The sequence below is a fragment of the Podarcis tiliguerta genome, assembly GCF_965153285.1.
Source record: "Podarcis tiliguerta genome assembly, chromosome: 8".
NCBI classification, from domain to species: Eukaryota; Metazoa; Chordata; class Lepidosauria; order Squamata; family Lacertidae; genus Podarcis; species Podarcis tiliguerta.
Window position 1 is genome coordinate 4,110,612 of NC_139541.1, and position 26,951 is coordinate 4,137,562.

The 26,951-nt window shown below is 47.4% G+C and overlaps 1 protein-coding gene and 1 long non-coding RNA gene across 12 annotated transcripts; one reads left to right on the top strand and one right to left on the bottom strand.

The window, feature by feature from the left end:
- Positions 1-372: 372 nt before the first annotated feature.
- On the bottom strand, positions 373-19,692 carry TMEM150A (transmembrane protein 150A). 5 transcript variants are annotated; one of them, XM_083454284.1, is made up of 9 exons: positions 19,546-19,658; positions 13,788-13,817; positions 12,070-12,296; positions 7,106-7,153; positions 6,690-6,776; positions 5,948-6,015; positions 4,767-4,894; positions 3,953-4,130; positions 373-1,696 (listed from the first exon to the last, which is right to left on the bottom strand). In XM_083454284.1, the coding sequence occupies exons 3-9, from the start codon at positions 12,132-12,134 to the stop codon at positions 1,455-1,457; spliced, it is 816 nt and encodes a 271-aa protein (XP_083310410.1). In that variant the 5' UTR covers positions 12,135-12,296; positions 13,788-13,817; positions 19,546-19,658; the 3' UTR covers positions 373-1,454. The 5 variants fall into 5 exon arrangements, with proteins under 5 accessions (XP_083310410.1, XP_083310412.1, XP_083310411.1 ...); XM_083454286.1 differs by having other exon boundaries at positions 12,070-12,293; positions 19,546-19,618; XM_083454285.1 differs by lacking the exon at positions 13,788-13,817 and having other exon boundaries at positions 19,546-19,692.
- Positions 19,693-22,886: 3,194 nt separating this feature from the next.
- Positions 22,887-26,705, top strand: LOC310683946. 7 transcript variants are annotated; one of them, XR_014514569.1, is made up of 5 exons: positions 22,887-23,147; positions 24,110-24,151; positions 24,379-24,518; positions 25,617-25,753; positions 26,168-26,705. It is a non-coding gene; the product is annotated as an uncharacterized lncRNA (long non-coding RNA). The 7 variants fall into 7 exon arrangements; XR_014514568.1 differs by having other exon boundaries at positions 22,887-24,151; XR_014514570.1 differs by lacking the exon at positions 24,110-24,151.
- Positions 26,706-26,951: the final 246 nt, after the last annotated feature.

Below are 26,951 nucleotides of genomic sequence, written 5' to 3' on the forward strand. Positions count from 1 at the left end.
CTCTGCCCCTACCTGGCTCGCTCACTCTCTCTCACTGCAGTGCTGGCTGTGCGAATCCGATCCAAGCCGCCGGGTCGCTGCCCACTGTGGAGGGGAGGGTGCCAGGCGTGCGGTGCGGTGCGGAGAGAGAGCGAGGGACTATCTGGGGGAGGGACAGTGCAGCGGGGGGGGGGCCGCAAATTACTTGCCTTGCCCCGGGTGCTGACAACCCACGCTACGCCACTGCCCCCTTCCCTTTTCTGTAGGTACTCTTCCTTTTGCAATTCCTGGATGTGCACAGGGTGTGGAAGTGGCACCTTGCTTGTGATGCTCTTCTGCTGCTGCTGCTCTACACGTAGACAGACACACACCCATCAGACAAGGCAGCGCTGCTCTGATACAACTCTCTTTATACACATTTTATATAGAGATATATAAAAAAAAACTTCTAAAAAATACCAAAACAGTTTTACCCAAACATACCAGCTCAGACATGGGGGGCTGAGGAACAGAATCCTCCTCCTCCCTCTTCAGCCCAGATACTTATGGGACAGATTGCGGAAATCTGCCTTAGGTAGTGTGCCAAGTCCTGGGGTGGGGACATTCGTCTTCTCCCTAAGACAGAGTCTCCTTTTGTTGCTTCTCCACCCTGTTTTCCCCAGGTGCATCAATATTCTTGTTGCGTCGAGACCACATTACTTCTTACAGGCCAAAGTATGGAGGTGGTGGTCACCTCCCAGAGAGGAGTGAGGGGTATCCTTCATTCACTAAACCCACCTGTCCCCTGCCTCTTTGCTCAAGCTGCTCATGTAGGTCTCTCTATCACCCCAAAAGGAACGTAGGTGGGGAGCGGCAGTGAGATGCAGTCATATTTTCCAAGAGCAGCCATTGTCTGCAGGCACCTTTGGGAAACGAGTCTGGCTCTGCTTGTAAATGAATCTGGAAACAGCTGTTTCCTTTGGCACCAGTTTGCAGGCCCTGGGGGGCAGCAAGAGGGCCAGGCTCTGCAGCAACCCCCCCCCAACCTCCCGCTGCCCTCCAGGTGCATTGGATTACAACTCCCAGCAGGCTCCGCATCACCTGGCCATGCTGGTGGGAACTGTAGTCCAGACACCCAGAGTTTGTGTGTACTAGGTTGGGGGAGAAAGCTTAGCTGCCAGCAAGGACAGGTTTTCAGGTAAGGTTGTCATGATCCAAGCTATATAGGTGGGGGCTTATTTGAGAGTTCTGCCTCCTGCCATCCAGTGCTCTTAGACAAGGTCTTTCCTCCAGCACTGAGGAACGACAGAAGGGAATTAGAGGGGAGTGTTGGCAGCAATAATATTTTTCTTTTTTTTAAAAAAATCTTTTGGTACAAAATTAAAATCCCCAGGAGGGAAAAGGTGCCCTTCTTCCCCCATTGGGGGAAAAAAAGGCAGCTCACCAAAGCTGCCGGATGTGGGATGGAAAAGCAAAGGCATCCCCACCCGTTTCCCTCAGATCATAGCGATGCTCTCAGGGTTACAGTTAAGGTGAGTTGAGGTGCTGCTGCTGCCTGGTGATTTGCACCCCCTGCTGTTCGAATGCTGCAGCGCAGCCACCATGGTGTCATTGGAGACGGCACCAAACTCGTAGGTGAAAGTGCCGTAGAAGATGAGGATGTCAATGACGAAGACCCATTCGCAGATGGCAGCCAGGTGCTGCAGGAGGAAGCTCTCGTGGATGAAGAAGATTCCACCTGTGGGAGAGTCAAGGAAAAGTAGGCATGCCTGCGGAAGGCGGGTTGGCTTGGCTGGCTTTGTGATGGTGGCAGAAGGCACCCTCTTTGAGCAAGAGTGGGCAGAACGGGGACCTACTATTCATTTGTTTAAGCTATTGCATTTATACCCCCACTTTTTCTCCAAGGAGCTCAAGGTGGCATGCCCAGTTCTCCTCTCATTTAATCCCCACAACAATCCAGTGAAGTAGGTTAAGCGGAGAGGTAATGTCTTGTCCCCAAGGTGCGCTTAATAGCCACATGGAAATTGGAACCCTGGTCTCCCAGCTCCTTGTCCAACCCTCTAATCACTACACCCCACTGGCTCTCTAGTACACCTCTGGATGTTTTCCAATCGATTAGAATGGCTTTCCAACTCCTATCTAGCCTCAAAGCAACGTTTGTCTCCTCAGTTATACTGCTAAAATTAAGAAAGCTACCAGCAGATTTTCTTGTGTGAGAAGGACAGCTACATTAAAATTCTGAAAACAAATTCTATACACAGTCTATATACAGAAGCAACCTGTTTTTAATTTGGAGTGTGTGTCTTTCACACCTGCCTCTGGCTGGTATACCCTGGATTTATAGTTTAAAACAAAAACAAATAGACCTGGCAAGCCTGAAGTCCGTCCACTCCTGAGACATGACAGAAAGAACTGATACAGCCACCTCTTGGGCTCTGGTGGTGCTTTAGGACTCCGCTCCATAGGCCCAGGCTGTGGACCCCACCTTCCTAAAACTATTAAACAGGATGGGTCTGGTTAGCACCTGGATGGGAGATCACTTAGGAACCACCGGGACACCTCCTAAGGTTCCATTTATAGGAAAGGATGTAAATGCAGCAAACTCGCATCTGGCATGGGGTTACACTCCAGAGATGGCACTTAGGCACAAAAACAATCTTGCCATCTGGAGCTGGTGCACCAAACAGGGATTAGCCCCTAATCAAGATTTGCTTTACTGGGCTCTGGGATGCTCTCGCAAGATCTAGCAGAGCCACCCAAGTTCCCGCAAGATCTTGCCAGACCCTCCCAGAGTCTGGTGAGCAAAACGGAGCTTAAAAGCTCTTTCCATGACAGGAAACTCCTGTGCAAAAGGAGCTTTTAAGCTCTCTGCCTTCCAGGCATTTAATTTGTGCAATTTCAACTGGCTGGCAGTCAACTGCATAAAGTTACCTGCGTAAAAAAAAGTTTTGGTTTCAGAAGTCGTGACCTCCTTAAGGATCTACAGTGGTGCCTCGCAAGATGAAAAGAATCCGTTCCGCGAGTCTTTTCGTCTTGCGGTTTTTTCGTCTTGCAAAGCAAGCCCATTAGCGGATTAGCGCTATTGACAGTTTAAGGGCTAAAAACGGCTTTTTAAGGCTTAAGGGATTAGCGGTTTTGCTGCTAAAATGCTTTTAGCAGCTTAGCGCTTCAGAAAACGGGGTTTTGGAGCGAAAAAAAATCGCAAGAATTTTTGTCAATTTTCGTCTTGCGAAGCAAGCCCATAGGGAAATTCGTCTTGCGAAGCGCCTCTGCAAACGGAAAACCCTTTCGTCTTGTGGGTTTTCCGTCTTGCGAGGCATTCGTCTTGCGGGGCACCACTGTATACGTTTGGCCAAATGTGAAAGGGAACTGAGACACCTGTGGCGAATGGGATGTGTGCAGAGGATGAGGGGTTGGCTAGCTGGCTGCAACCCCTTCCCAGCGCATGAACAAACAAGGTCTTGAGCCCAGTTTGAAGCAGTGGATCAGAGCACCTTCCTGAAACTACGCCCAGGCAATTAATTGTGTGTGTAAACTACAAATGCCTATAAGGTGTGGAAAACTTAGACTCTCCAATTGTTTGTGAACTACATCTATTGGCACCAGTGGCATCTGGAGGGCCAAAGGTTCCCCACACCTGCCCAAAAAGCTTAGATAGCAAACTTGTGGCTCTCCATATGCTGCTGGATGCAGACTCCCCCCAGCCCTTGCAGCCAGCCTGGTCAGGGAACGGGAGTTAGCTGGGAGGCTGCAGGTCCTCTTGTCTCTGGCCGGAAGAGAAGCACAGGGCCAGGGTTGGGGGCACAGGTATCAAGAGGGCAAGCTGAAGAACCACAGGATAACACAGCCATGGTGAAGCCCTTCAAGTGATCACCTATCCCAGGAGAAAGGAAATCCTGTGTGAGAAAGGAGGGAATTCTCTAGAGGAATGGGTGTCCCCCTGTAGCGCACACTGCCACCAAGTGGCCCGGCCCCTGCCACCAGAAAAGGATACTCAGGACAAGGGAAATTAAGGCCACAGTGGTAAGGAAGACACGTAGATGTGCCATCCAGAAGTCCAGGACAGAGATGGCAACATGGTAGGAGAGGACACACTGAAGGCAGACAAAAAGCAGGCCTGCCGGGAAGGCCACACCGGCTCCGATGTAGTGAAGGGATTTGGCATAGTCCACCTAAAGCACAAGGAGAGCCCAAACACAGGTACTGGAGCAATCATGTTCCATTGTGGAAGCTTGACCTTTCCCATTATTATTTTTAAGAAGACAGGTCTCCTTGTTCCATTTTTAGGCAGTTAAGGAAAGTCTTCCATCCCGCCAAAGTGTCATGGGTTCACCAAGTCAAATGGCATCTTCCCCTACACCTGCTGGCAAGCGGGGGCCACAATCTACAAAGGAAATTCTCCTGCACAGCCTCGCTACAGTGAAAATGGCTGTGCCAAGAGAATTTTGCTTTCGGGGAAGGCTCCCGCCCCAGTCGCTTCAAGCCACCCCCTCCCTCATTCCATCCCCCAGTCAGTAGCTCTCCAAAGTGCATCTCCTCCATATGTGGATTAGGTTGTTCCAACGCAGAGTACGTGGGGTGGGGCTGCCTTTGCAGATGGCACATATTGCCTAGGGTGACTGGATAAATAAAATCCTCTGTCCTCTGCTTCTTGCCCTGTGCACCCCCACTATGGGCTATCATCCAGCCTTGCCAGAGGCAAGAGGTCACTCCAGGTGAAAAGGAACTCAACTATGTCACTCCCAAATGGGAGCTGCTTTGAAACCCAGTGCTGCCTCCCCCCCCCCCCGCCCCAAATTTCTGCCAACCTGGAAATTGCCAACCACAACCAGGCCAGCAGCGTTGATACAGCCTGTGATCAGCGCAGTTGTGTTCACCCAGGAACTGTGGCTCTGTTCTATCAGCTGCCCATAGCGCAGGAAACAGATCACCAGCACTGTTGGGGGAAGCAAGAGAGATTAAGGAGAGGGCACCATGGATTCTGCTCCAAGTTGTGAGACAAACACTCCTTGGACATACCATGCAGCACAGGGCACAGGGCCCCCCCCTCATGCCCACACAAATTAGCAGCAACACTCTGTATGCGCTGCAATTCTGTGGAAGTACAGGATATGGCCCTGGGTACAGAGCCCAACTTCTTGAAAATGTCAACCTTTTTATTTTTATAAAATAAAGCATGCTTCTCACTCTTGCCACTGCAAAGATGTGGGCAATACCTGCTGCAATCCCAGCAGCCAGGGGCAAGAGTGAACACAGGCTTCAGCGGGTGGAAGATTTGGTTCCCTTGTGTCTTCCGTGACTCAGAGTCACAATAAGTTAAATCAGGCATAGACAAACTCGGCCCTCCAGGTGTTTTTTGGGACTACAACTCCCATCATTCCTGACCACTGGTCCTGTTAGCTAGGGATGATGGGAGTTGTAGTCCCAAAATATCTGGAGGGCCGAGTTTTGCCTATGCCTGAGTTAAACGGACTCTTTCCAATTACACAGGTCAAAGAATTCAGTTTTACTTGGTGCAGACCACTTTTGATTGCCTGGTCACAGAAGTTTAAAATTTCTCCATATCCTCCCACATTTTTGATAGCAGAATGCTTTGAGAAAGGAAAAGGAAAGAAAGCCCCTGGACTCAAGAGTCTATCAGCATAAAAATGTGTAGAAAGACTAAGCAGATGTGGATGTTTCCAGGAAGTTATCTGTCAACCTTCAGGATGCCCCTGGATGCAACACAGACCCTTGAGGAGTGGGCTGGGGTTTCCCTCAGTCCCCGGCTCTTCACAAGACAACCTTTTGCCACATTTGGCAAGCAGAAGCCGTTTCCTCTACAACCAGGCCGGCTTCCTGTATGCCCCTTGAAGGTCAGGTACTCGCTCTGGAAAAGCCTCTCTCTCAAGGGCTTGTATCCTGGGGAGATTATGCTTCCGGAGGGAATGGATGCTGTCTACTGATGCTTGGTGGCCAAATGTGAAGAAAGGGGAGAAGCAGCACTTACCCATGAAAGCCCCAACATTCCCAATAAGACTGAAGAGACAACTTTCAGGAGGATACGTGCCACATTTACTGCAGGGGGAAAAGAATCGAGAATGTTAGCATGGCTGAGAGAAACCAGCAAAGATGCCTTTGTTCTACACGTTTGCCTGGATGTTGCCAAACTGATGGACTTCTGAAGTCATTGTAAGATGGCACAACTGGGAAAACAGCTATTTCTGACCAAGCCAAGTACAATACGAGAAAAGGCAGGTAAGAGGTGACATGACAGAAGTTTATAAGGTTATGCATGGCACAGAGAAAAGGTTTTCTCTGTCTCATAACATTAGATCTCATGGGTATCCTATGAAGCTGAATGTTGGAAGATTCAGGGCAGATAAAAAAAAGAGGACTTCTTCATGCAGTGCAGAGTTGAACTACGGAACTCACACCTACAAGAGGCAGTGATGGCCACCAATTTAAAAGAGAATTAGACAATTTAAAAGGATTAGACAGATTCACAGAGAGTGGTCTTGCGCTTGAATTCTGCTTGCAGGTTTGCTCCAGGCATGTGACTGGCCACTGTGAGAACAGGATGCTGGACTAGACTTGTTATTGGCTTGATGCAACAGGCTCTTCTTATGTTCATATAGGCAATGCCCAGTTTGAACTCCAGCCAGAACTGGTTCACCCACAAGGGATGCAGTGGTAGCCTCTGTGCCCAGAACAGCTCCATTGCAATCCATTACAATTCTTTCCCCGCTCACCTGATCAAAGGGACATCCTCCAAGGTGCAGCAGCTTTTGGGGTATCCATGCTTGGCAGAATCAGCAGAGCAGGACTCATTATATGACCTGCAACAGTTTGGACAGGTTAGCTGGCAATGTAACGTGCTCCAAGAAGGGGTACAAACAAGAAACAGGGCCAGTTTTGCAGGACAAGGAATGTTAAGAAGCTAACAAGACTAGGAACGTATGAAGTTGTCTTATATTGGGTCAGACCACTAGTCCACTTAGCTCAGTTCTGTCTACACTCTATCAGTGATTCTCTAGGATTTGTTTTCAACAGGGGACATTCCCAACCCTATCAGGAGATTCTATGGTGCAAATCAGGAACCTTCTGCATGCAGAGTAGCTGCTCTCCCCCTGAGCTAGGACTCTGTCCTCTTGCTTTATGGACTTACCAGTTCTCAACAGGACACACATGGTGGTTCATTACTGCCATGGCATACCTGTGAGAGGCAGAACAGAAAAATACAGTTAAGGGTGGACTGGATATGAAAGCATTCAGACCAAAATGTGTGTGAGCATAGCATCCAAATGGGGCCAGATCAACAAATAAAAGTTATATTACAATTGTTCAAAGATTATATCACCTGATATAATATATACCACCTGAAGCTGACTTTCCAAAAGTGAAACACATCCAATTAGCTTTGTATAACTCAAAGCAGACAAACAAATAAGCTTTAAAAGCCTACAACGGGATGCACAAGAATGGCAACAGAGTTCTGGAAAGTGTTCAAATCATTCTTTTTATGCCAATAACAATTCAGGTTTACAGGCAGCAAACATCTTTTAAGCTGTTCTAAGTAAAAAGAAAAACCTGCTCGGGTTGCCCCTAAGAGGAACTAAGATGAAGGCAAATGTCTCCCTTTCCCCTGACCTATCAGAGGACCAGTGTAGGTCTTTAAGGCAGCCAAGGAGGATTCAAAGGACTCTGCCTCTCCCTTCCCTATATGCCAGTAAAGGCTAAGGGAAGGAGCTGGTGTTGCTCCTTAAACTGCTTAAACCTGCTGCTCTGGAATCCCTTGTATCCCAGCCTGAGAGTGTTTGCCCAAAGCCCTGCTCACACACTCTCTGGGTACATTTCAAGCTCCCATCTGTTCAGAGTGGACCAGAGGTGACACTGGAAAGCATCAACTGCTCCAGGCAAAGAATTGCAGTTCCTGCTCCACCACTTTTCCCCAGGGTAAGCAACAAAGCAGCAGTAAAATGTGTCACCCCCAAGACTGGAAATTTCCATCACCAAGACAAAGGACTTTGGAAAATTTCCACAATCCAATGAGCTTTGGGAACCTGCTCTCTGCTTTTGTGTTGTTTACCCAGGAAACTGGCCCTGCTGAGAAGAGATCCAAGCTAGGAGGGCTGCTCCAAAGAAGCATCTGGGAGACAAGATAAAAATGCAACCGTTGCTCTCCAATTCGCCTGCATGTTCAGCTTCAGCAGCCACCTCCAATTTTAGGCTGACAAATTACTACTGAGTTCCAGCCAGTTGCAGTCTGTGTCCAGCGAGGCTCTCAGCAGGAGAGGATTCCTATGTTTGCACCTAAGTACTCTCTCCCTTGAGAGAGCTTCCTTGGGGGCACGAAGCCATTGCAACAAGGCTAACCTGGAACAGATCTGAGGGCTGGTGGGTCATAATAGGAGAGACTTGTAAGCAGCCTTATCTTCCCTGCCACAGCTGTCTGTCCAAAATGCTACAAGAGAACCGTGCAAAACCAGCCTTTCACTCTCAGGCCTATAGGCTCCTGTGTAATGTTGTTCCACATCAATGCCCAAAACACTAACCTCTCGGCAAATACACAAATCACAGGTTGCAGTGGCCAGCTGATTTGCTGTGGCTTGAAACGACCCCCCCCCCCCAGCAAATTCCTGCTCCCAGGTTGTTTATACAGGGCTGTAGTTGCCACAGAAGATGGTTTTTGTTTGGGTTAGGACATTTCCACCCCGTCTGTCTGCCTCTGTGCTTCTACCATGGAAGAAGAATTGTAAAGCTGGAAGGCACCCCAAGTTCATCTGGAACAACCCCAGTGATGAAGGAATCTCATCTAAAGCATTCATGACAGACAGACAGCCATCCAACCTCTGCTTAAAGACCTCCAATGAAGGAGAGTCCATAACCTCCCAAGGGAGACCACATTCCACTATCAAACAGCTCTTGCTTTTTTCTGCTGGACCCACATGGAACAGGTGACTCTAGATCAGACCCTGTCTGGAGTCTTGTGTCCAGTTCTGGGCACCACAGATTAAGAAGGATATTGACAAGCTAGAAGGTGTGCAGAGGAGGGCAACCAGGATGATCAAGGGTCTGGAAATCAAGCCTTATGAGAAAAGAGAAGACTGACACAGTGTCTAATTTGGATCAAAGACTGGATTCTGTTAGAAAAAACAGACATACTGGATTTAGAGAGCTTTGATAACAGATACGGGTGGCATGCCTACCTTGGTTAAAGGTAAATGTACCCCTGAACGTTAGGTCCAGTCAACTCTGGGGTTGCGGCACTCATCTTGCTCTATAGGCCGAGGGAGCTGGCATTTGTCCACAGATAGCTTCTGGGTCATGTGGCCAGCATGAACCAGAGCAGCGCATGGAAACGCCGTTTACCTTCGCGCCGGAGCGGTACCTATTTATCTACTTGCACTTAATGTGCTTTTGAACTGCTAGGTGGGCAGGAGCTGGGACCAAACAACGGGAGCTCACACCGTCACGGGGATTCAAACCACCGACCTTCTGATCGGCAAGCCCTAGGCTCTGTGGTTTAGACCACAGCGCCACCCGCGTCCCACCTACCTTGGTTACAATAAAGTAAAAGTCCACAAGGGTTCACCAACCATATTGTTAGAAGTGCTTTGTATAAGGTGTGGACTAGATACCAACCATTACTGGAACCATATACACCATGGTGGCTGTCCCCGCTCAAGGCGTTCATTGTCAAAAAAATAAATATGGAAAGTAACTGGGCAACTTACAGTCGTTTGAGGAGATAAGGCACCATCTTACTGATTGGCTCCAATACCACCAATTAAATAATGTTTTCAATTCCGATAAAAAAAATAGGCTTTGGAAAAGAAGAATCTAAATTACAAAAAGTATTATTAAAAAACAATAAGAAACTATTATTCAGAGTGTAATATATGATACTGGAATGGGACCTAAAAGACGAAGAAATAAAGGAAGTAATGGTTGAATGAGCCCAAGACATCGGCCATGCAATCCAAATAGATCAGTGGGAAAGGCTCTTGACGATCGATATAAGATTTACCGCCTGCTACTCCATCAAAGAGAACTTCATGAAAATATTCTATAGGTGGTACATGACACCTCCAAAACTCGCCAAAATAAGTAAGTTAAAATCCAATCTCTGCTGGAAACGTAAGGAGGTGGAGGGGACTACGATGCATGTATGGTGGGGCTGCGAAAATGTTAAAGAATTTTGGGGATGTATCCACGAGGAGTTTAAAAAGATGCTCAAATTTTCTATAGAAAAAAACCCAGAGGCGTATCTATTGGGCTTACTAGGAAAGGATGTTCCACAAGGTAAGAAAAGATTATTTTTATATGCAACAGCCGCAGCCAGGCTTTTACTTGCAAAGAATTGGAAAGGAAATATTATACCTACAAAAGAAGACTGGATATGCAAACTATCTGAATTTATAGAAATGGTGAATGAAGTTAACAGCAGTCATAAGATACTAGACAAATCAGAAACTAGGGTTAGAATGGCAATGTTTTGAAGATTGTATGATTAAACACTGTTCTAAGGACAACATGTCGATATGTATAGATTGCTTGTAAAGTAGAACTAGAAAAAATTACTATATTAAGAATATTAAGGATGAGATGCATAAGATGCAATGTAAACAAGAATTTAAAGATTAAGGGATGATGAGTATTGGGGGAGGGAAGTCACATGGATGTATTTTTATTTTCTTTTTATGGTTATTATTTTGTATTTCTGTATTTGTGAGTGATTAGTGTGTTTGTTTTTGAAAAAAATAAAAGAGAGAGAAGACTAAGAGGTGATATGATAGCCATTTTTGAATAGCTAAAGGGCTGCTATATGGAAGGCGACACAAGCTTGTTTTCTGCTGCTCCAGAGGGGGGGACCTGAATTAATGGATTAAAGTTACAAGAAAGGAGATTCTGACTAAAAATTAGGAAGAAGTTTCTGATGTTAAGTGGAACAGACTCCCAAAGAAGGCGGACGCTCCTTCATTGGAGGTTTTAAAACAGATGATTGGATGGTCACCTATCAGGGATTCTTTAGCTGTGATTCTTACCCTGCAGGGGTTGGACTAGAATGATCCTTTGGGTTCCTTCCAGCCCTACAATTCTAGGATTCTGCAGTGTTTCCTCAGCTGCATGGAGTCCTCATCACAAGCAATCATTAGTGGCAGCCGCTGTGTAACTGGGACCAAAAACAAGGGCACTTTCCCGAAGTGCTGTTAACTGAGCTGGCTATCCAGAGCCGGGGCCCAAAGAGTTGGGAAACATTAAAGCCCTTTCCATAAAAGCAACGTACAGCACCACCTTCCATTCTGTCCCCACTGAAATGGAGGCATGCTAAAGGTGTATTACAGGCTTCTCCGACCCAGCCACCCTCCAGGAGTTTGGGGCTGATGGGAGCTGGTGCCTAACACACCTGTGAGTCTCCACTTTGGGGGGAGACTGGCCTTGCCTGTACAACAGCACACAGCAGGGTCCCTGCCACAGTTTTCAGCAAACATGCTCTAGTAAAGTTGTGGTGCGCACACCACCTTTTATGGGGCTGGAGAGAACTTCCTCTCAGTGGCTGCAGATGGGAACTGCAGGGTAAGCCAAGGACACAGCCTATTTCTGAGTCCTTGCAGAGCTGAAGACAAGATGTTATCGTGGAACTTATGCCTGTCCCTCCAGCACCAGGGCTGTTACCCCCCACAGCTGCTGACATTTCTCAGAGAGGAAGCTTTCCCACCTTGGTGCTGTGAGGAAGAGCAGCCAAAAGCTCTTAATACTACTACAGAAGGGAAGATTGCCCTTACAGTGATCAGTGTGCCTTTTTGTCAGGCAATCAAGCCCTATATGATTAGGACAGGGTCCACCCTGGCCAGAATACCCTGTAAAGAATAATCAAAAGTGTTTAAGCTGTAATGGGGCAAAACCTCAAGTCAGCAAGATCTATCACAAAAAGCTAGAACTTTTATTCAGAGTACAGCTTTGGGACAGATTTGCTGAGTTGCCTTTGGCAATCTCCTAAACAGAACAACAGTTCAGGGAGAGAAAGAACCTGCTGCTTATTTGCTGGAAGCCACAAGCCAGCCACACACACACTTTCCAGGCTAGTCATTCATGCAGAACACAGGCAGAAATCAAGACAGCTCTTACACAATCCATATTCCAGTGATCGAGAAGGCAGAGAGGCTAATGGGGAGGAGGATCCACGCTGTCATTAGTGAGTGCAAGTACACAACATGTGTGGTGGGGAGGGGAGGGGAGAGGAGATTCAGATGAGGGAGGGAGGGGAGGGGGGAAGGAAAAGAGGAAAAGGGAGGGGGTGGGTGGGCACTCGCTACAACTGTAGGCCTCCAACTGGAACCATCAGAAGGCACCTGCTGCAATAAAAGAAAAGAAAAAAGTGTGGGATTAATCTCGGCTGAACCAAAATTTAAAAGAAAAGATAGGGTCAATCTGGCAGCATACCCAAACCACTTTCTACCCCCATCTCCAATCAGCAGCATGCATGAACAAAGGCCTTCCCAGTTTCCTCATTGATTCATCCTTGACCTTAATGCCAAGGCAGAAGAAACACAGGATATTAAAATGTAAGAAAATAAGAACATCTGCATCCTTAGAGGACCCTGCCTCAATCCATGCGGTTCTGAGACTCTAGAGCAGGAGTAGGGAACCTTTGGCCTTGCAGATGTTGCTGAACCACATCAGCCCCAGCAAGCATGACTGGCACACCTGGAAGGCAAAGGTTCTCCACTCTTGCTCTAGAGCAGCCTTCTCCAACTTGGTGCCTTCCAGGTGTTTGGGGCTACAACTGCCATTACCCCCAGCATCATATATATGGCTGGGCTAACAGGAAGCTGCAGCGTGAAACATCTGGAGGGCAGCAGCTTGGGAAGCTGGCACTGGCCAGCTGCAATTCTCAGTTAAGCATCAGTCTTCTCCTCCTCCCCCCGCTGTGCTGCATGAACCAAGGTCTTTGCATTCAAGGGGTGCTCATGAATTGGAAATGCCTCTTTCAGATGGCATGAAGTCCAGGCATGCTAAAGGTGACAGCAAGTCTGGATTATACAAACTCAGCCCACAGGTGGACAAGCCCCTCTGCCGCTCCCACAAGCCTACCTTGGAAGACTGTCCTTTATTGACAACTGTTTTGTCTCTCTCAGCCATTGCAAGGTGTGTGTTTTTTTTTTTTTGGGGGGGTGTCTCTTTCCATGCATGACAAAAGATTCCAAGATTGCTATCAAGTTGATCACAACACTCCTTCCACGCACACAAAGGAAGCATTATTTAAGGCTTAATGCAACAAGTTATTGAACTAAAAACTAAACTAAAAAGTGAACTAAACTAAAAAGTGAACTAAAAAGTGGATTAGCCATGCTCAAATACATAATATAAGCCTCCAGGCTCAATTTAGTTACACTCCATGTCCTCATTAAGACACATCTAGTGGATTAAGCCCAAGGAGACTGACTGAAGTTTAGACAAAAGTAAAACATGTTGATGTGCATAAGAAGTCCTCAGGAACAGAGAATGATTTAAATAATGACAATACAAACCTAAGAAATGCGTAAACTAATAATGACTGCGAAAGATTTACGGAAAAGCTGAAGGAAGTCCAGAAAAGAAAGATTTTGTGAAAAATTGGATGTGAAGTTATTGTATGTTTTGTTTTTTGTTGTAAATTAATAAAAATTATTAAAAAAAAAAAAGAAGTCCTCAGGAACAAAATCCCTGTAGTGCCAAGAATATCACAACGCAGCCAGTCAGTTGAAATTACACAAATTAAATGCATGGAAAGTAAAAAATGACAAAATAACTCATCTAATTACAGAAGAATATAAAATTGTTATGGAAAGTCTTATAAAACTTACCTGTCCCTGTTTGCATATTTCCTGTTCTTCCTGTAATTAGATAAGTTAGTTTGTCATTTTTTTCCTTCATAGATTTACCCTTGGTTCTAAGCTTATAATTGTGTATTGTCTACATTTTACTACACAGGTAATGTTGCATATTTGCATTCTCTTCACATTTTATTGAAAGATTTGCTTCCAACTACTTTCACGTATTTTGAACAGTAATCAACCAGAAGATTATGACACTTCCTTTAAAAATAAAAATCCAATGAATTCATTCCCAGCATCTTTTTCATGAGACACAGCAAGGATTCTTTTCGTCTTGTTTCCCATGAAATATTTCAATCTGGGATATGAGTCCACAGAGACTTCAAGGAACAGCCTCTCAAGTTTATAGCTCAGTTGTAGGTGACTGATGCAGTGCTGTGGGTTTCACAGAAATATTTCCTATGCAAGTTAGGGTAATTCGCACAGAGTCTTTTACATCAGAAAATGTTGATCCTCCTAGAGACAGAACTTAATTTCGATTTATATTACTTATATTTAGTAAACAAAGCTAAGACTTTGAAACTGACAACCTTGCCTAATATTTGCAAGTGGCATCTATTCATTATTAATGAACATTTCTGAGGGAAAAAAATCAAGCACTGGAAACTGTCCCCCCACACCCTTGCTTTAATATATGGTGTTCAGACGTCTTGTGGTACTACTATTCTAAAGTAAGCCCATCATTTGTAGTGGCTATTAGATATCCCTTTAGCTTCAGACCTGGTTCGCTTGACACCCTAAGCTTATCAAGACTATGTGAACAAGCTACAGTGGTACCTTGGGTTACATATGCTTTGGGTTACATACGCTTCAGGTTACAGACTCCGCTAACCCAGAAATAGTGCTTCAGGTTAAGAACTTTGCTTCAGGATGAGAACAGAAATCGTGCTCTGGTGGCACAACAGCAGCAGCAGCAGCAGGAGGCCCCATTAGCTAAAGTGGTGCTTCAGGTTAAGAACAGTTTCAGGTTAAGTACGGACCTCCAGAACGAATTAAGTACTTAATCCGAGGTACCACTGTATTTGTTCATAGACAACTTGCTCCTTCGAAGTCCTTTTTGTTGCTGCACCAAGGTTTGCCTTACTGCAGGGGTCAGCAAACTTTTTCAGCGGGGGGCCAGTCCACTGTCCCTCAGACCCTGTGGGGGGCCGGACTATATTTTGAAAAAAAATAATGAACAAATTCCCATGGCCCACAAATAATCCAGAGATGCATTTTACCGTATTTTTCGCCCTATAGGACGCACTTTTTCCCCTCCAAAAATGAAGGGGAAATCTGGGTGCGTCCTATGGGGCGAATGCAGGCTTTCGCTGAAGCTTGGAGACCGAGAGGGGTCGGTGCGCACCGACCCCTCTCTCTCTCCAGGCTTCAGGAAGACATCCGCAGCCTAGGCAGCCCTGAGGGAGGTCCCGCAGGGCTGTCTAGGCTGCGGATAGCAGCCTGCTTCCCGGAGCGTCGGGCGCCCTGAAAGCAGAGCGCCCGGCGCTTTGGGAACACATCCACAGCCTAGGCAGCCCTGCGGGAGGTCCCCGCAGGGCTCCCCATGCTGCGGGTAGCAGCCTGCCGCCCGGCGCGGGGCACCCTGAAGCAGAGCGCCCCTCACGCCGGGCAGACATCGGCCAGCCCCACAAGCCCGGGGGACAGCAGGGAGGCGCAGCGCTGCCATCCCGCTGTTCCTCGACCTGGTTCGGTTTCCCCGACCTGCTTTTGGGGGGGAAATAAAGGGGGAAAATTTTTCCTTTATTTCCCCCCCAAAAAACTAGGTGCGTCCTATGGGACGAAAAATACGGTAATTAAAAGGACACATTCTACTCATGTAAAAACACACTAATTCCTGGACCGTCCGTGGGCCGGATTTTGAAGGCGATTGGGCCAGAAGGCGATTGGGCAGGTTTGTTAGTGAGCAACTTTTAACTGATTGAATACCGCTTCAAGGATTGACCTCCAGTTAAAATCCAGCACCTTGAGTCAATAATTGCCTTAAAGATTTCAACGCTGTTGTCACATTTGGAATAAGCTTTTCTAAATAAGCAACCATCCCTAGACCTCTTTATCGACCAGCGTTCTTTGGACTAGGTGTTTCAGCTAAAACCTCTTGCATCAAGTTTTAACACATCTGTGGTTAAGATATGACATAGATTTTTTTCCTGAAATCAAATTTGAGTCACGCCCTTCACCCTCCCATTTATAACCATGCCTAGTCTTCCTAGAACACTATAACATTTTCATTTCTTTTAATATTTGAAAGGCATTAATGTATTTCCAAAAGGAAGCCCAAGAAAGACAAGATATCAAAGCAAATACAGTATGAAAAATGACATTAAACCATAAAAAGTAACAACTGTTGCATAATACCACGGAGAACGTACACAATCTAGAACTTGTTGTCATCTAGCTGAATTCGCCAAAACTTCTATGGTGGATAGAAGTCAGTGATTTTAAAAGTAAATAACAATTTAAAACCAAGTTCAATTACAAGTTCCTCTTTTAAAATGACATGGTTTAGAATTAAATATGAACACAAAAGGTCAATTCATGACCTCTTATGAAAGATATATTTTCTTTGCAAAGAACAACCTGGGTAAAAGGAGATCTTTCTTGGTCATCAAAATAATTCCATGTCCGTATACTAGGGTACAAGGTGCAGGTACTGGAAAGCCACCACAAGTGTAATCTACTGATCCATCTGGCTAACCTTTCATTCCTATTTTATGCCTAGTAACTAAGTAATCTCTGCAACTGGCTCAAAGTACCTGTCAAACATTTACTTTAAACAGAAGAGGGGAAACTGGGCTGCCCAGTGATTACTGCCACCCCTTGTTTGCTCCTGATGGAATTCATTTTTTGTGCGATAGGAATGGTCTGGGCAGTTATATAATGAGAAGTTGCTTTTAAAAATTACAATTACTGTGCCGTATGGGTAATACAAATAAGTATTTTTTCTAAAATATTGAGAAATATCTGAGAAACATGTGGTGTTCCCTCCAAGGCTCCATGCAGTTTTAAAACAATGTGTTTAATTAAGATTTACAGCAAGCAATTGCTTTGCAGTTTTATTTCAGCAGGATGTAAAGAAATGGACAATTCTGACTTAGAGCACTGTTTTTAAATTGATTTTTCCCCTCTGTAATTTAACTAATGATTTCCCCCCCATATGATTCAGTTCCATTTTATCTTTATCCTTTACAGTATAAGGCCACTGGCACCTTCCAAAGTGCATGAACTGCTGGTGGTGCTTATGTATTTTATTTTTTGTAAGCAATCTAGGCCTTTCAACATATCCTGGTAATCTGTTACTAGCATTTCATTGATCTTCTGGGACCCTTGCTATCAACTTCTTACACCAAATCTAAAGGAACTATAAATAATGTGTTCATCAAAATCTGCTGCTCAGAAGTCCAGAGGCCCTGCCTTGGCTATATACATACCTGCAGTTCTGATTGCATTTACCTAGAGCCTCTTTAAATTTTCCAGAAAATATGACTAATCTGGTATTGATGTGTTTCAGCTTGCAAGGCTTTGTAAGTTAAACATGTCGAAGATCCGCACACCTGCACCCATGAGTGGTTCTCTCATTTGTTTCTGTTGGTGTACTTCACCTTGGGAATCTATCTAGTTCAACCATCCCCAACCTGGTGCCCTCCCAATGTTTCCAGCTACAACTCCTATTAGCCCCAGTCAGCACATTTAAGGAACTATAAAGAATTTGCCTGTGAAGTTAACTAGGAGTAGGGGAAGAATGCACACATGTTGAAAAGTTGTTGAATAATACGAAGTAAATAATAAACAAATACTGCTCCCAGACTTGACAACTTTGCAGCCACTTCTGCTTTAGATTTTATGCCACGCACAGTACAATACAAGGAGCTCCCCAAACACAGCTTTGTGCCAGCAGCTTTCAACCACATATGAATCTATGTTGTCTCCTTCACTTGGATTTCTAGTAAAGAATGCAGCATTTATTCTGGGAGCTTAACATGCTTCTAATGTAGCAATCAAAACTGGTTTCTTACTTTTCCATGAGAAACAACACAGATAAGGATTAAATACTTGTTACTTCTTCACCTGCTGCATCAAGAAACAGCTGCCGCCTGAAGCCTCATCTTTTTTTATCTGCCCCATAAGACAATTCAGTTCAACTCCCCTTTCACTCCAGTTACTGACTGCGCTTTCTTCAAACATTGTAGGGTGGGGTGGGGTGGGGATAGCTTTGCTTAGCTGCTTCTCTTTCAGATTATGGTCTGCTACAGTGCAGTTAAACTCAGTAGATTGACACCAGGAGGAGACAGAGTAAAGAAACATTTTCTGATGCTGTGCAACCTCTTACACCAAGCGGTCTCAGTGCACTGGGTTCAAATTTCTGCTGATAAAACCCAGAAACCATCAACTCCCCGCTCCCGCTGACCCAGTCTGGTTTCTCCTATCAACAACAGGGTTAAATGCTACAGAAAAAGTTAGCGTAACCCAGGCATGTCTGAAGTCTGTTTCGGGAGCCTAATTTGGCCCCCGTGGAAGTACCATATATGTCAACAAATTTGGGGTTAAATCTTTAAAAAAGCTCAATGATTCTTTAAAAAGCTCAACAACTTTGGTTGGGCCTCACACATGTTCTGGCCCTCTTTGAAAAAAGTTTGGGCACCCCTGGTGTAACCCGATCCACTCTGACCTTCCACATTACACACCAGGCTGCTGCTTGCCATAGCTTGGGCTACCTGTAGCCACCCCAACCAGATGAAAGCCAGCCTGGACCAGTCACAGCTTGCAAGCTGAGTGCCCGTGCCATGTTTGCAAAGGCCCAGTAGGGATACACAGCACCCTCCTCAGCCACCCACCAGCTGAGCAAAACAAAGTGGACAACAGGGTGCAGGTGAAACATGCAAATGCATTTCACAGCCGTGCTTCTTAAAGTATCTGATGGGATGGGCAACCAGCGATTCCACACACATACACACACAATGTGCCAGGGACTGATACCATACTTGGTGCCTGAAGCGTCCCACCAACCTGGTCCACCACATCTGCGTAGCCTTGCTTATTTATTTACTTATTTGTTGCATTTATGTCCCACCGTTTTCTCCATGGAGCTCAAGGTGCCTTACATAGTTCTCCAGCTCCCAACAACCACCTTGCAAAGTAGGCTTAGGCTGAGAGCAGTGACTGGCCCAAGGTCACCAAGCAAGCTTCATGGGCGAGTGGGGAAAGGAACTCTGGTCTCCCATCAACTGATCAACACAATCAGCTGATTCCCTAACAGCCCTGACCGCTTTGGGGGGTTGGGGAAAGAGGGCTCAGCCCTGTGAAGCAGTGACTGGCCCGGGGGCCCCGAGGGAGCTCCGTGGCCGAGTGAGGATTTGGCCCCTGGGCCCGAGTCCAGACTCTCGAGCCACTTCAGGCTGGGGTGAGACAGAGGGGAAGGGAAGGCGCGCGAGCGGGGCGGACCCCGGACCTGACTGGGCCCCGGAGCCCAGCCTTACGGCAGCCGCCGCCCAAGCGAGGCGCGGAGGAAGGTCGCCCGGCCCGCGAGGCGGAGGGGAGCCCACGGGCAGCTCAGGCAGCGCGGGGGAGGGAGGAAAGAGCACAGGAGGTCTCGGCGGGACCGCCCTGAGGGCCAAGCGGCAGGCCGTCATTCAACAGGGCCAGCTCTCCTCAGCCCCCAGGGCGCGCGAAGGAAGGGAGAGGCGGGCGGCGAGGGGAGGGCGGGGAAAGGCCCCCTGCGCCTCCCGCTTACCTGGTCCTCGCCGCAGCCTGACGAGGAGCACCGCCGCCCTCGCCCCCTCGCAGACCTTTAAAAGGGCCAGGCCGGCCCCGCCTCGGACCCCTCCCTCGCATAGCTAGCCCTCATATATAAGCACACCGGGCGCAAAGGGCGCTGGGAAGTGTAGTTCCCCACGCCCCACCCACTCCCGCCTTTTTTAGCGGAAGTAACTGCCTCCTCCTCCGGAAGTCGTCACCTTCTCCCTCGGCGGCAGAGATACGAAGGATAGAGTGGCGCATCTTACTGCCTCGCCAGGGAATTTCCGAGTTCGCGGCGCCCCCCCTTTTTCAAAACTCCCTCTCGGGGCGGAAGGGGCAGAGAGCAGCAGCAGGGTGTTCATCCGAGGGAAGCAGCAAGGGAAAGAGGCAGTGGGGTGCAGCGGTTCGAGTGTCGGAGCAGGAGCTGGGAGATACCGGGGTTCAAATCCCCAGTCGCTTGGTCGTGAAGCTGTCACTGAGTGGCGTTGGGCCAGTCACTCGCCCCCGGCCTAGCCTACCTCACAGGATTGTTGGGAGGTCAAAATGCAGAGGAGGAGAGCGATGGATTCCACCTTCAGCTCCCTGGAGGAAGGGCGGGATAGAAATGTAAAAATAAAAATAGACGTTCTGCTCTTTCCCATTCCAGTCGTATTTTGAGGGCTATGGGAATGGTTTTTCAAAAGTCCCTTCTAAACCTTTTAAAAACAACTTTGCGCCTTCAAATTCCAACGGGAAAGACAGCTCATTCCTCCTCACTCTTTTAAAACTGGTAGAAGCATGTGATCCTCTCCTTTGAAGAGTTTCCTAGGTCCACCGACTCCCCACTCCATGCAGAACACTTGGTAGGTTGCAGCAAACGTGGCTCACTTTAAATTGCGCTCGCCTCGAGATTCTCCCAGCCCAAATCCAGTGCTCGGTTGCGCCCGAAAGACGCATTGATTTCCACGGAGCTGCATTTTAGAAAGTTCTAGCTCACAGTTTATTTCCTCGCATGAAATAACACCTATTAGAAAGAGCACGAACTCTAGTAGTTGCCTTTTGCTTATGGCTGGGCATGCGTGGAGCCACAGCAGCGACTTTAAAACCTTGTGATTTCGCTTCTCCTACGGACAGTTCTCGCTTCCAAGAAATCGGAAACTGGACGTGCGGACGTCAATCTATCAATAAATCAATGCGACGCATCCAGTTCCGCCGTGCCGTTCGCGGCAGCTGCGACGGAAGCCCTAGGGAGCCAAAAATAAACAAATGTCCACCCTGTTAGCTCTGTCACCCGTGACGTGGGCGTAAAAATCTTCTTCGAGTATAAGGGACCCTACTCTCACGTAAACAAACAAACAAACAAACAAACAAATCCTTCCAGTAGCACCTTAGAAACCAACTATGTTTGTTATTGGTATGAGCTTTCGTGTGCATGCACGCTTCTTCAGATACTTCTTCGTGTAAACAAGTAGAAGATCGACGCTGGAAGTCGTCCCCCCCCCCCCCCCCGGGCATCCACGCGCTACACCCGCCGAGCGAGTGCCCTTCAGATTTCTAACTCCTATCGGCTGCAGCCAAAATTGCCAATTATCAAAGGATGATGGGAGTTGTAGTCCAAAGAAGAAAATGCTCCCGAGCAAAGCTGATTGAACTTTCCTGCTGAGGTGTCCTCTCCTTCCCCTAACTGCCACCACAGGGTCATCTGAGGATCGGCTTGCCCTCTGGAGAGGGAGGGAGAGCACAGAAAAGTCTGGAATGTTGCCCACCATTCAGCTCAGCCTTCAAATGTTTTGGACTTCAACTCCCATCAGACCCACCTGGCACAGTGTTACCAGACTTAAGGGGTGTATCTTTAATGGCCTAACTTCCCTTTTAAGGGACTCCAAGTTCGTTATTGGTCAGAGATGAATGAGCTGAAGGCAGATCTTTATTCTGTTGCAACAGTCTCTTAGGAGATCAAGAACAAAGTATGTCACATATTTTAAAGCAGGGATCCCCAAACTCTGCCTTCTAGCTGTTTTGGAACTACAACTCCCATCAGCCCTGACCACTGGTCCTGTTAGCTAGGGATCATAGGAGTTGTAGTCCCAAAACATATGGAGGGCTAGGATGCCTATGCCTGTCCTAGATCAAATGGGAAATTCTGCCTTAAAAGCCTGGATGTTAGATTAGAAATATCCCAGGGGCAAAAGAGAAGATCACATGTACACTTTGGAGAAGGCAAGCCTTTAAAAAAGAAGAAGAAAAAGGGAAAGTAGCAGATATTTTTCCTCCAAACAAAGGTAACTAATTGGGGGGGGGGAGGGGGAAGTGTGCCGAAGGTCAGGTCCAAAAGATGGGAGGCTCCAGGCAGGATTTTCTGCCATAGCAAAGTCGAAGGAGAGGCAGTGTGGTGCAGTGGCTAGAGTGTTGGACTGTGACCTGGGAGACCAGGGTTCAAATCCCCCCTCGGCCATTAAGGGTGACGTCGGGTGGGTGTGTCAATCAGTGCCTGCCAGAGTAACCTACCTCGGTGTTGTTGTGGGGGTTAAACGAGGAGGGAGAGAACCATCTGTGCCACCTTGGGCTCCTCGGAGAAGAAGGCGGGATAGAAATGCAATCAAATAAGTCGCCTTGGAGCATTTTCCGTGCTTCTCCTTCTGGCTGACCTCCCAGGGCTGTTGTGCGAATAAAAAAGGAAGAGCTCGGGGGGGGGGGGCTGGCAGTCGCTGCCTCTCCGCCTGGTCTCCCTCCCAGGGCTGTGGTGAATTGTGCGGGGAGGAAGCGCCATGGAACGAACAAGGGAGGGAAGAAAGGCTCTGGGCAGTTTCCATGCCAACCAGGGATGCCAGGGGAGCTTCTCTTCCAGGTCGGGCTTGGTGCGGCTGCGCAGGGCCTTCTCCTCCCTCTCCTTCCTCCTCCCTCCCGCATCAGCCTCTGACCACCTGCACCTGCACACCTGGGAGGGAAAACAGCACCGGGGGGTGGCCTTTTGCCTCTTCTCGCGACCCGTAGCTCAGAAGCCGCGCCGCGTTGGCTTTTGGGAAACGCAGTCCTCCCTGTCATTCATTTCCGTTCTCTGGGGGGAAGAATAGAGGGCAGGCACTACGACACCCAGAAGGCAGTGGGCGAGCCGGCTCCAACCCCTCTTTCCTTTCTCCCCCACGCGCCCGCTCCGAGGCCTCCCCATTGGCCGGCTCTTCCGACTCGGTATCTGGGCGAAGCCCGGGTCCTGTCAGCCAATGGGAGGCGAGAGTCGGGCGCGGGGGGCGTGGCAGGGCGGGGGGACGTTGGCCGTTGCTTCAAGATCTCGGCTGTTGCCCCCGAGCCCGGGACCCGCGAAGCAGAGCCAGAGCCTCCTCGCCGCTCCCTCAGGGCTGGGGGGGGGGGGGGGGAGACGTGTCTTGCATGGCCCTTGAGGGGTCCCATGTATGATATTGGATGTCTCCATAGCCTCTCCCTTTCACCCAGGGACCCCCGAGCCCGGGACCCCGCGAAAGAGACCCAGAGCCTCTTTCGGCCCCAGAATGAGGCGTCCCACTCGCAGCAGGAAAGACTGACGGTCCCTGCCCCCAAATGGTCCTCCTTCTGTATGGAGCTGGAAAGGGAGGCTCCGACCTCCAGGCTCCCACAGGCAAAGTTAGGAGGTTCTGGGAGGCCTCGGGTTGCAGTTCTACAAAAGAAGGCCGCCCTGCACTAGTTAGAGCGTGGTGCTGATAATGCCAAGGTTGCAGGTTTGATCTTCGTAACGGCCACCTGCATTTCAGGGGGTTGGACTCGAGGACCCTTAGGATTCCTTCTAATTCTGCAGCTCTGTGATTCTAACATCTCTAAGGGGGGGGGCACACATCTTGCATCTCCCGCTTCACAGTGCTAGATGAGCAGTTTACAATTAACTCCATGTGGTCATATTCCGGGTGCACGTAACTGTTGCTGCACCACCTTCTCCCAACGGGGTCTTTAGCAGTGACTGCTGACCTGCATTTACTACTGACGCTGTGCCTTGGATTTCAACCTCTTTATTTGGCTAAGTGCTGGTGCAGTGGTTGATCAGCTTGCACTCTCTTTGTACTGTGCTAATTGTTGCCACCCACCCACTCCTTGGGTCCTGGCTGGGCCCTTCAAATCCAGAGAGAAGCTGGGGTTATGCCAAAGCAGCCAGCCCACACTGATAGGGAGTGAATTACATACGATAGGATGTTTCAGCCCTGAATGACAGAAGTGTGGAAACTTGCTCTGATTGCCTTGTGAAAAGCTCAGGAACAAGGCAGCAAAAACTATGCTTGTCCTCCTCTCTGGTCCTCTCCCTGGTCTTTGGTTCTGTGTTGTGATTTATCCTGTTCTAGCCACTGAAACATGGCTTGGAATAAGACTTGTCAACTTCATGATTGTCTAAGAAATGGTAGGGAGGAGCATAGGCTAATTGCTCATGGAATTATAAAGCTTTATCAAGTACCTCCAAAGCCATTAAGAATCTGTTTGGTATACAAAATAATTGAGCTTCTTCTTATATAAGTGTTGAGAATAGTCAGGCAGCTGATGTGATAACTGGGGGTCTATAAAAAGACTATTAATCTTTGGTCTGTGGTGTAATCCTGCAGGACTCTTCAACCAAACGTTCGGCCCGTCTCCGGATGGGAAGAGTAAGTCCAAGGTGCAGGGTTCTTGGGGTTAGACAGGGTTATCCTTGGGCCTTCTCAAGTCTGGGCTGGTTTCTTTTTCTTCATTAAGAGTTTTTTCCTGGGCTGCTTAAGCTTTTCTTTCTTTGGTGTTGCTTTCATTTCCTCTTTTTGGGGGGAAGCTTCAGTTTGGGAAGTGTTTTGTAAAAACAACTTGGACGTTTTTCTGATCTTGTCTGCTCAATCTCTAGGAATTTCCAAAGAGAGGAATTTTTGAGCAAGACACCTGCTGAAAGGTCAAAATGGGGAAGTGAAGGCAAAGGTGCCTGCAGCTGCTTCTCCTGCCCCAGCGGATGCCTGGAAAAGTACAGGACAAGTGCCTGGGCAGCAGGTCAGTACAAATATAAGAAGAAGTTTATTAGCTTTTGAAGACTTCTTTGAAAGGAGTAGCTGAACCCAGAAGGGCATGTTTTCTTGGTAATGTCTAGCCACAACTCCCAGTCATGCTCTTCAAGAGGCATCACATAGAAGGAGTACAAACCCTTTGTTCATTCTTTGTGATCTGTGCCACGGGCCTCTGTTGGCAAGAAATGGCAAGCTCTCAGAGGGGAAAAAGTATTGCATTGTTAGCCTTCGGCAATTCAAAGTGGCACCTAAGGGGATGGAGACATCCGTGTGTTCGAAGACTCAAAAGGTGAAAGGGATTGGTTCTAAAATCACTGAAGAATGCCTTGTATTTGACGACTTGCCTAGTAGCCCCAGGCAACCAGGAATTTCATGCAGGTGACTGAGCAGCCAGCTCACTTGATTTCTTGGCTAGCTGTAAAGGAAGAGTAGTCTTGTCTCATCCACAGTCATCATAGAAACAGTGGACTATCAGAGTGTCTCTCCTCCACCATCCTTCATGGAAGAAGGCACTTTTTTGGTGCGTTTCCATGCTGACTTTGGAGGAGGGGGCAAAACAAATATTGCAGGCTAGTACCTTTTTGACAGTTGTAAGGCTGGCTGAAGAAGTACCCTTCTTCAAGGCCAAGTCTCCCCTTTGTGTACAAAATGGATGCAGCAGGTGGAGGAGAACTGTTGCTGCTGCATCCTTGTGGAGCTCCTCTTGTCCTGGCAGGAGTACAGCTATGGGGCTGGGGCCCTGTGCTGTAGGATCACCCTATACGAGTTATTAGAGGGTTGAGTTGTTGTGTCACCAGAGAAAGGGATGGTTGTTTTCAACCCTTGCACAAAGCAGACACAAATGCCTAGACAAGGGCTGGGATCTAAGAAATACCCATGCTTATATGTGTGTCTGTAATGTGTCTGTGTTGAAAAAGGTTCTAAATTTATATAGATATATAATAATTTTATTAAATTTTCAATAACAAAAATAAAAACAAACACAACCACAAACAATACTTGAAGCCTTTCCGTCTCACTAGCTTCCTGATCTGGTTAAGCCTTGGTCCAGAAGTCAGCTTGACACCTGCTCACTCACATCTAGGTTCAATGTTGAGAGATGTACTTCAACGGGAAGCTGGTCCAGCTCTTTCCTGCTCACAGGTCTTTCAGGAGTCAATCCAGCCATGGCTACGGGAGAGAAATAATAATCACCATATGGAAGAACCACCATTAATCCAGGTTTGCCAATTCATAAAGCTTGGGCTACTAGTTTGATGAATCATGCTGGGACCATAGAGGGGACAAATTGCAAAAAGGGGTTGTTTTGTAAAGGAGAAAGTTTGCTGCTATTTGTTTTACTTTATTATTATTATTATTATTATTATTATTATTATTATTATTATTATTTTATACCCTGCCTTTTTCCCTGAAAGGGACTGAAGGCAGCTTATTAACAAAATAAGAAATAAAGATATAGAAAAAAGAAGCCATTAATTTTTTTTTAAACATTAGTAGAATTAGATATTAATTGGCTCTTGAGTTGTTTTTGTTTTATTAAGCATTTTGTGTTTTGATTTTGTATTTTTATGTAGTTATCTGTCATTTGTGTGCTTATATGATAAATGCAATAATACAACCTACACCTCACCACAGCCATAGCAATGGAATGCAGGGAGCATCCTTAGACCAAGCCCAGCCATTGATCCTCCAACCTTGGTGTCGTCTACAGATGATAATTGGCAGTTGGCCCTCTGGGGCTTCAGACAGAGAGTCTTTTCCCAGCCTCACCTGGAGATGCTGAGGATTGAACCTGGGACCTTGTGGATCCAAAACAGATGCTCTGTTGTTCTACTTCTGGAGCACCTCGGGCTCCCCATGCCTGGTTATTGGACTCCAACTACTCCTGACTGTTGGCCATGCTGACTGGGGCCAATGGCAGCACACCTGGAGAAGGACGCATTCTTCAACCCTATTTCTTTTCAAAGAATGAAAACCTCTTTGCAGCCCGTAGCCAGAATGAAGGCAAGATATCCTTTGAAGTCGGGGAAAGAGCCACAGGGGTGGTGGTTGTGGTGAGACTTTATTTCTATACCACCTGTCCATTACCCAGGTGAGGGAACACCTTTTAAATGACACACATACCGAGAGAATCAAGAATATATACCCAGGGTCTCTGGTTGTTACATCCTTGTGATGGCAGCATTATTCGTAGCTTACACTGCTCAGCCTTTTTGCCCTCTATTTTTTTTAATCTGGCCACAGTTCCAGGCTGTACCGACAAGCCATTTCCCTCTGTTCAGATCCCTAGAAGCAGAAGATCCAGTTACCTGCATCTCTGGTGCTCGCATGGGGCTCCCGTCTCTCAGCTTCGTCAGAGAGAAGACCTTCATGATGCTTTTCTCCACCAGCTCCGATCTAACCTGTGCGTTCAGAGGTG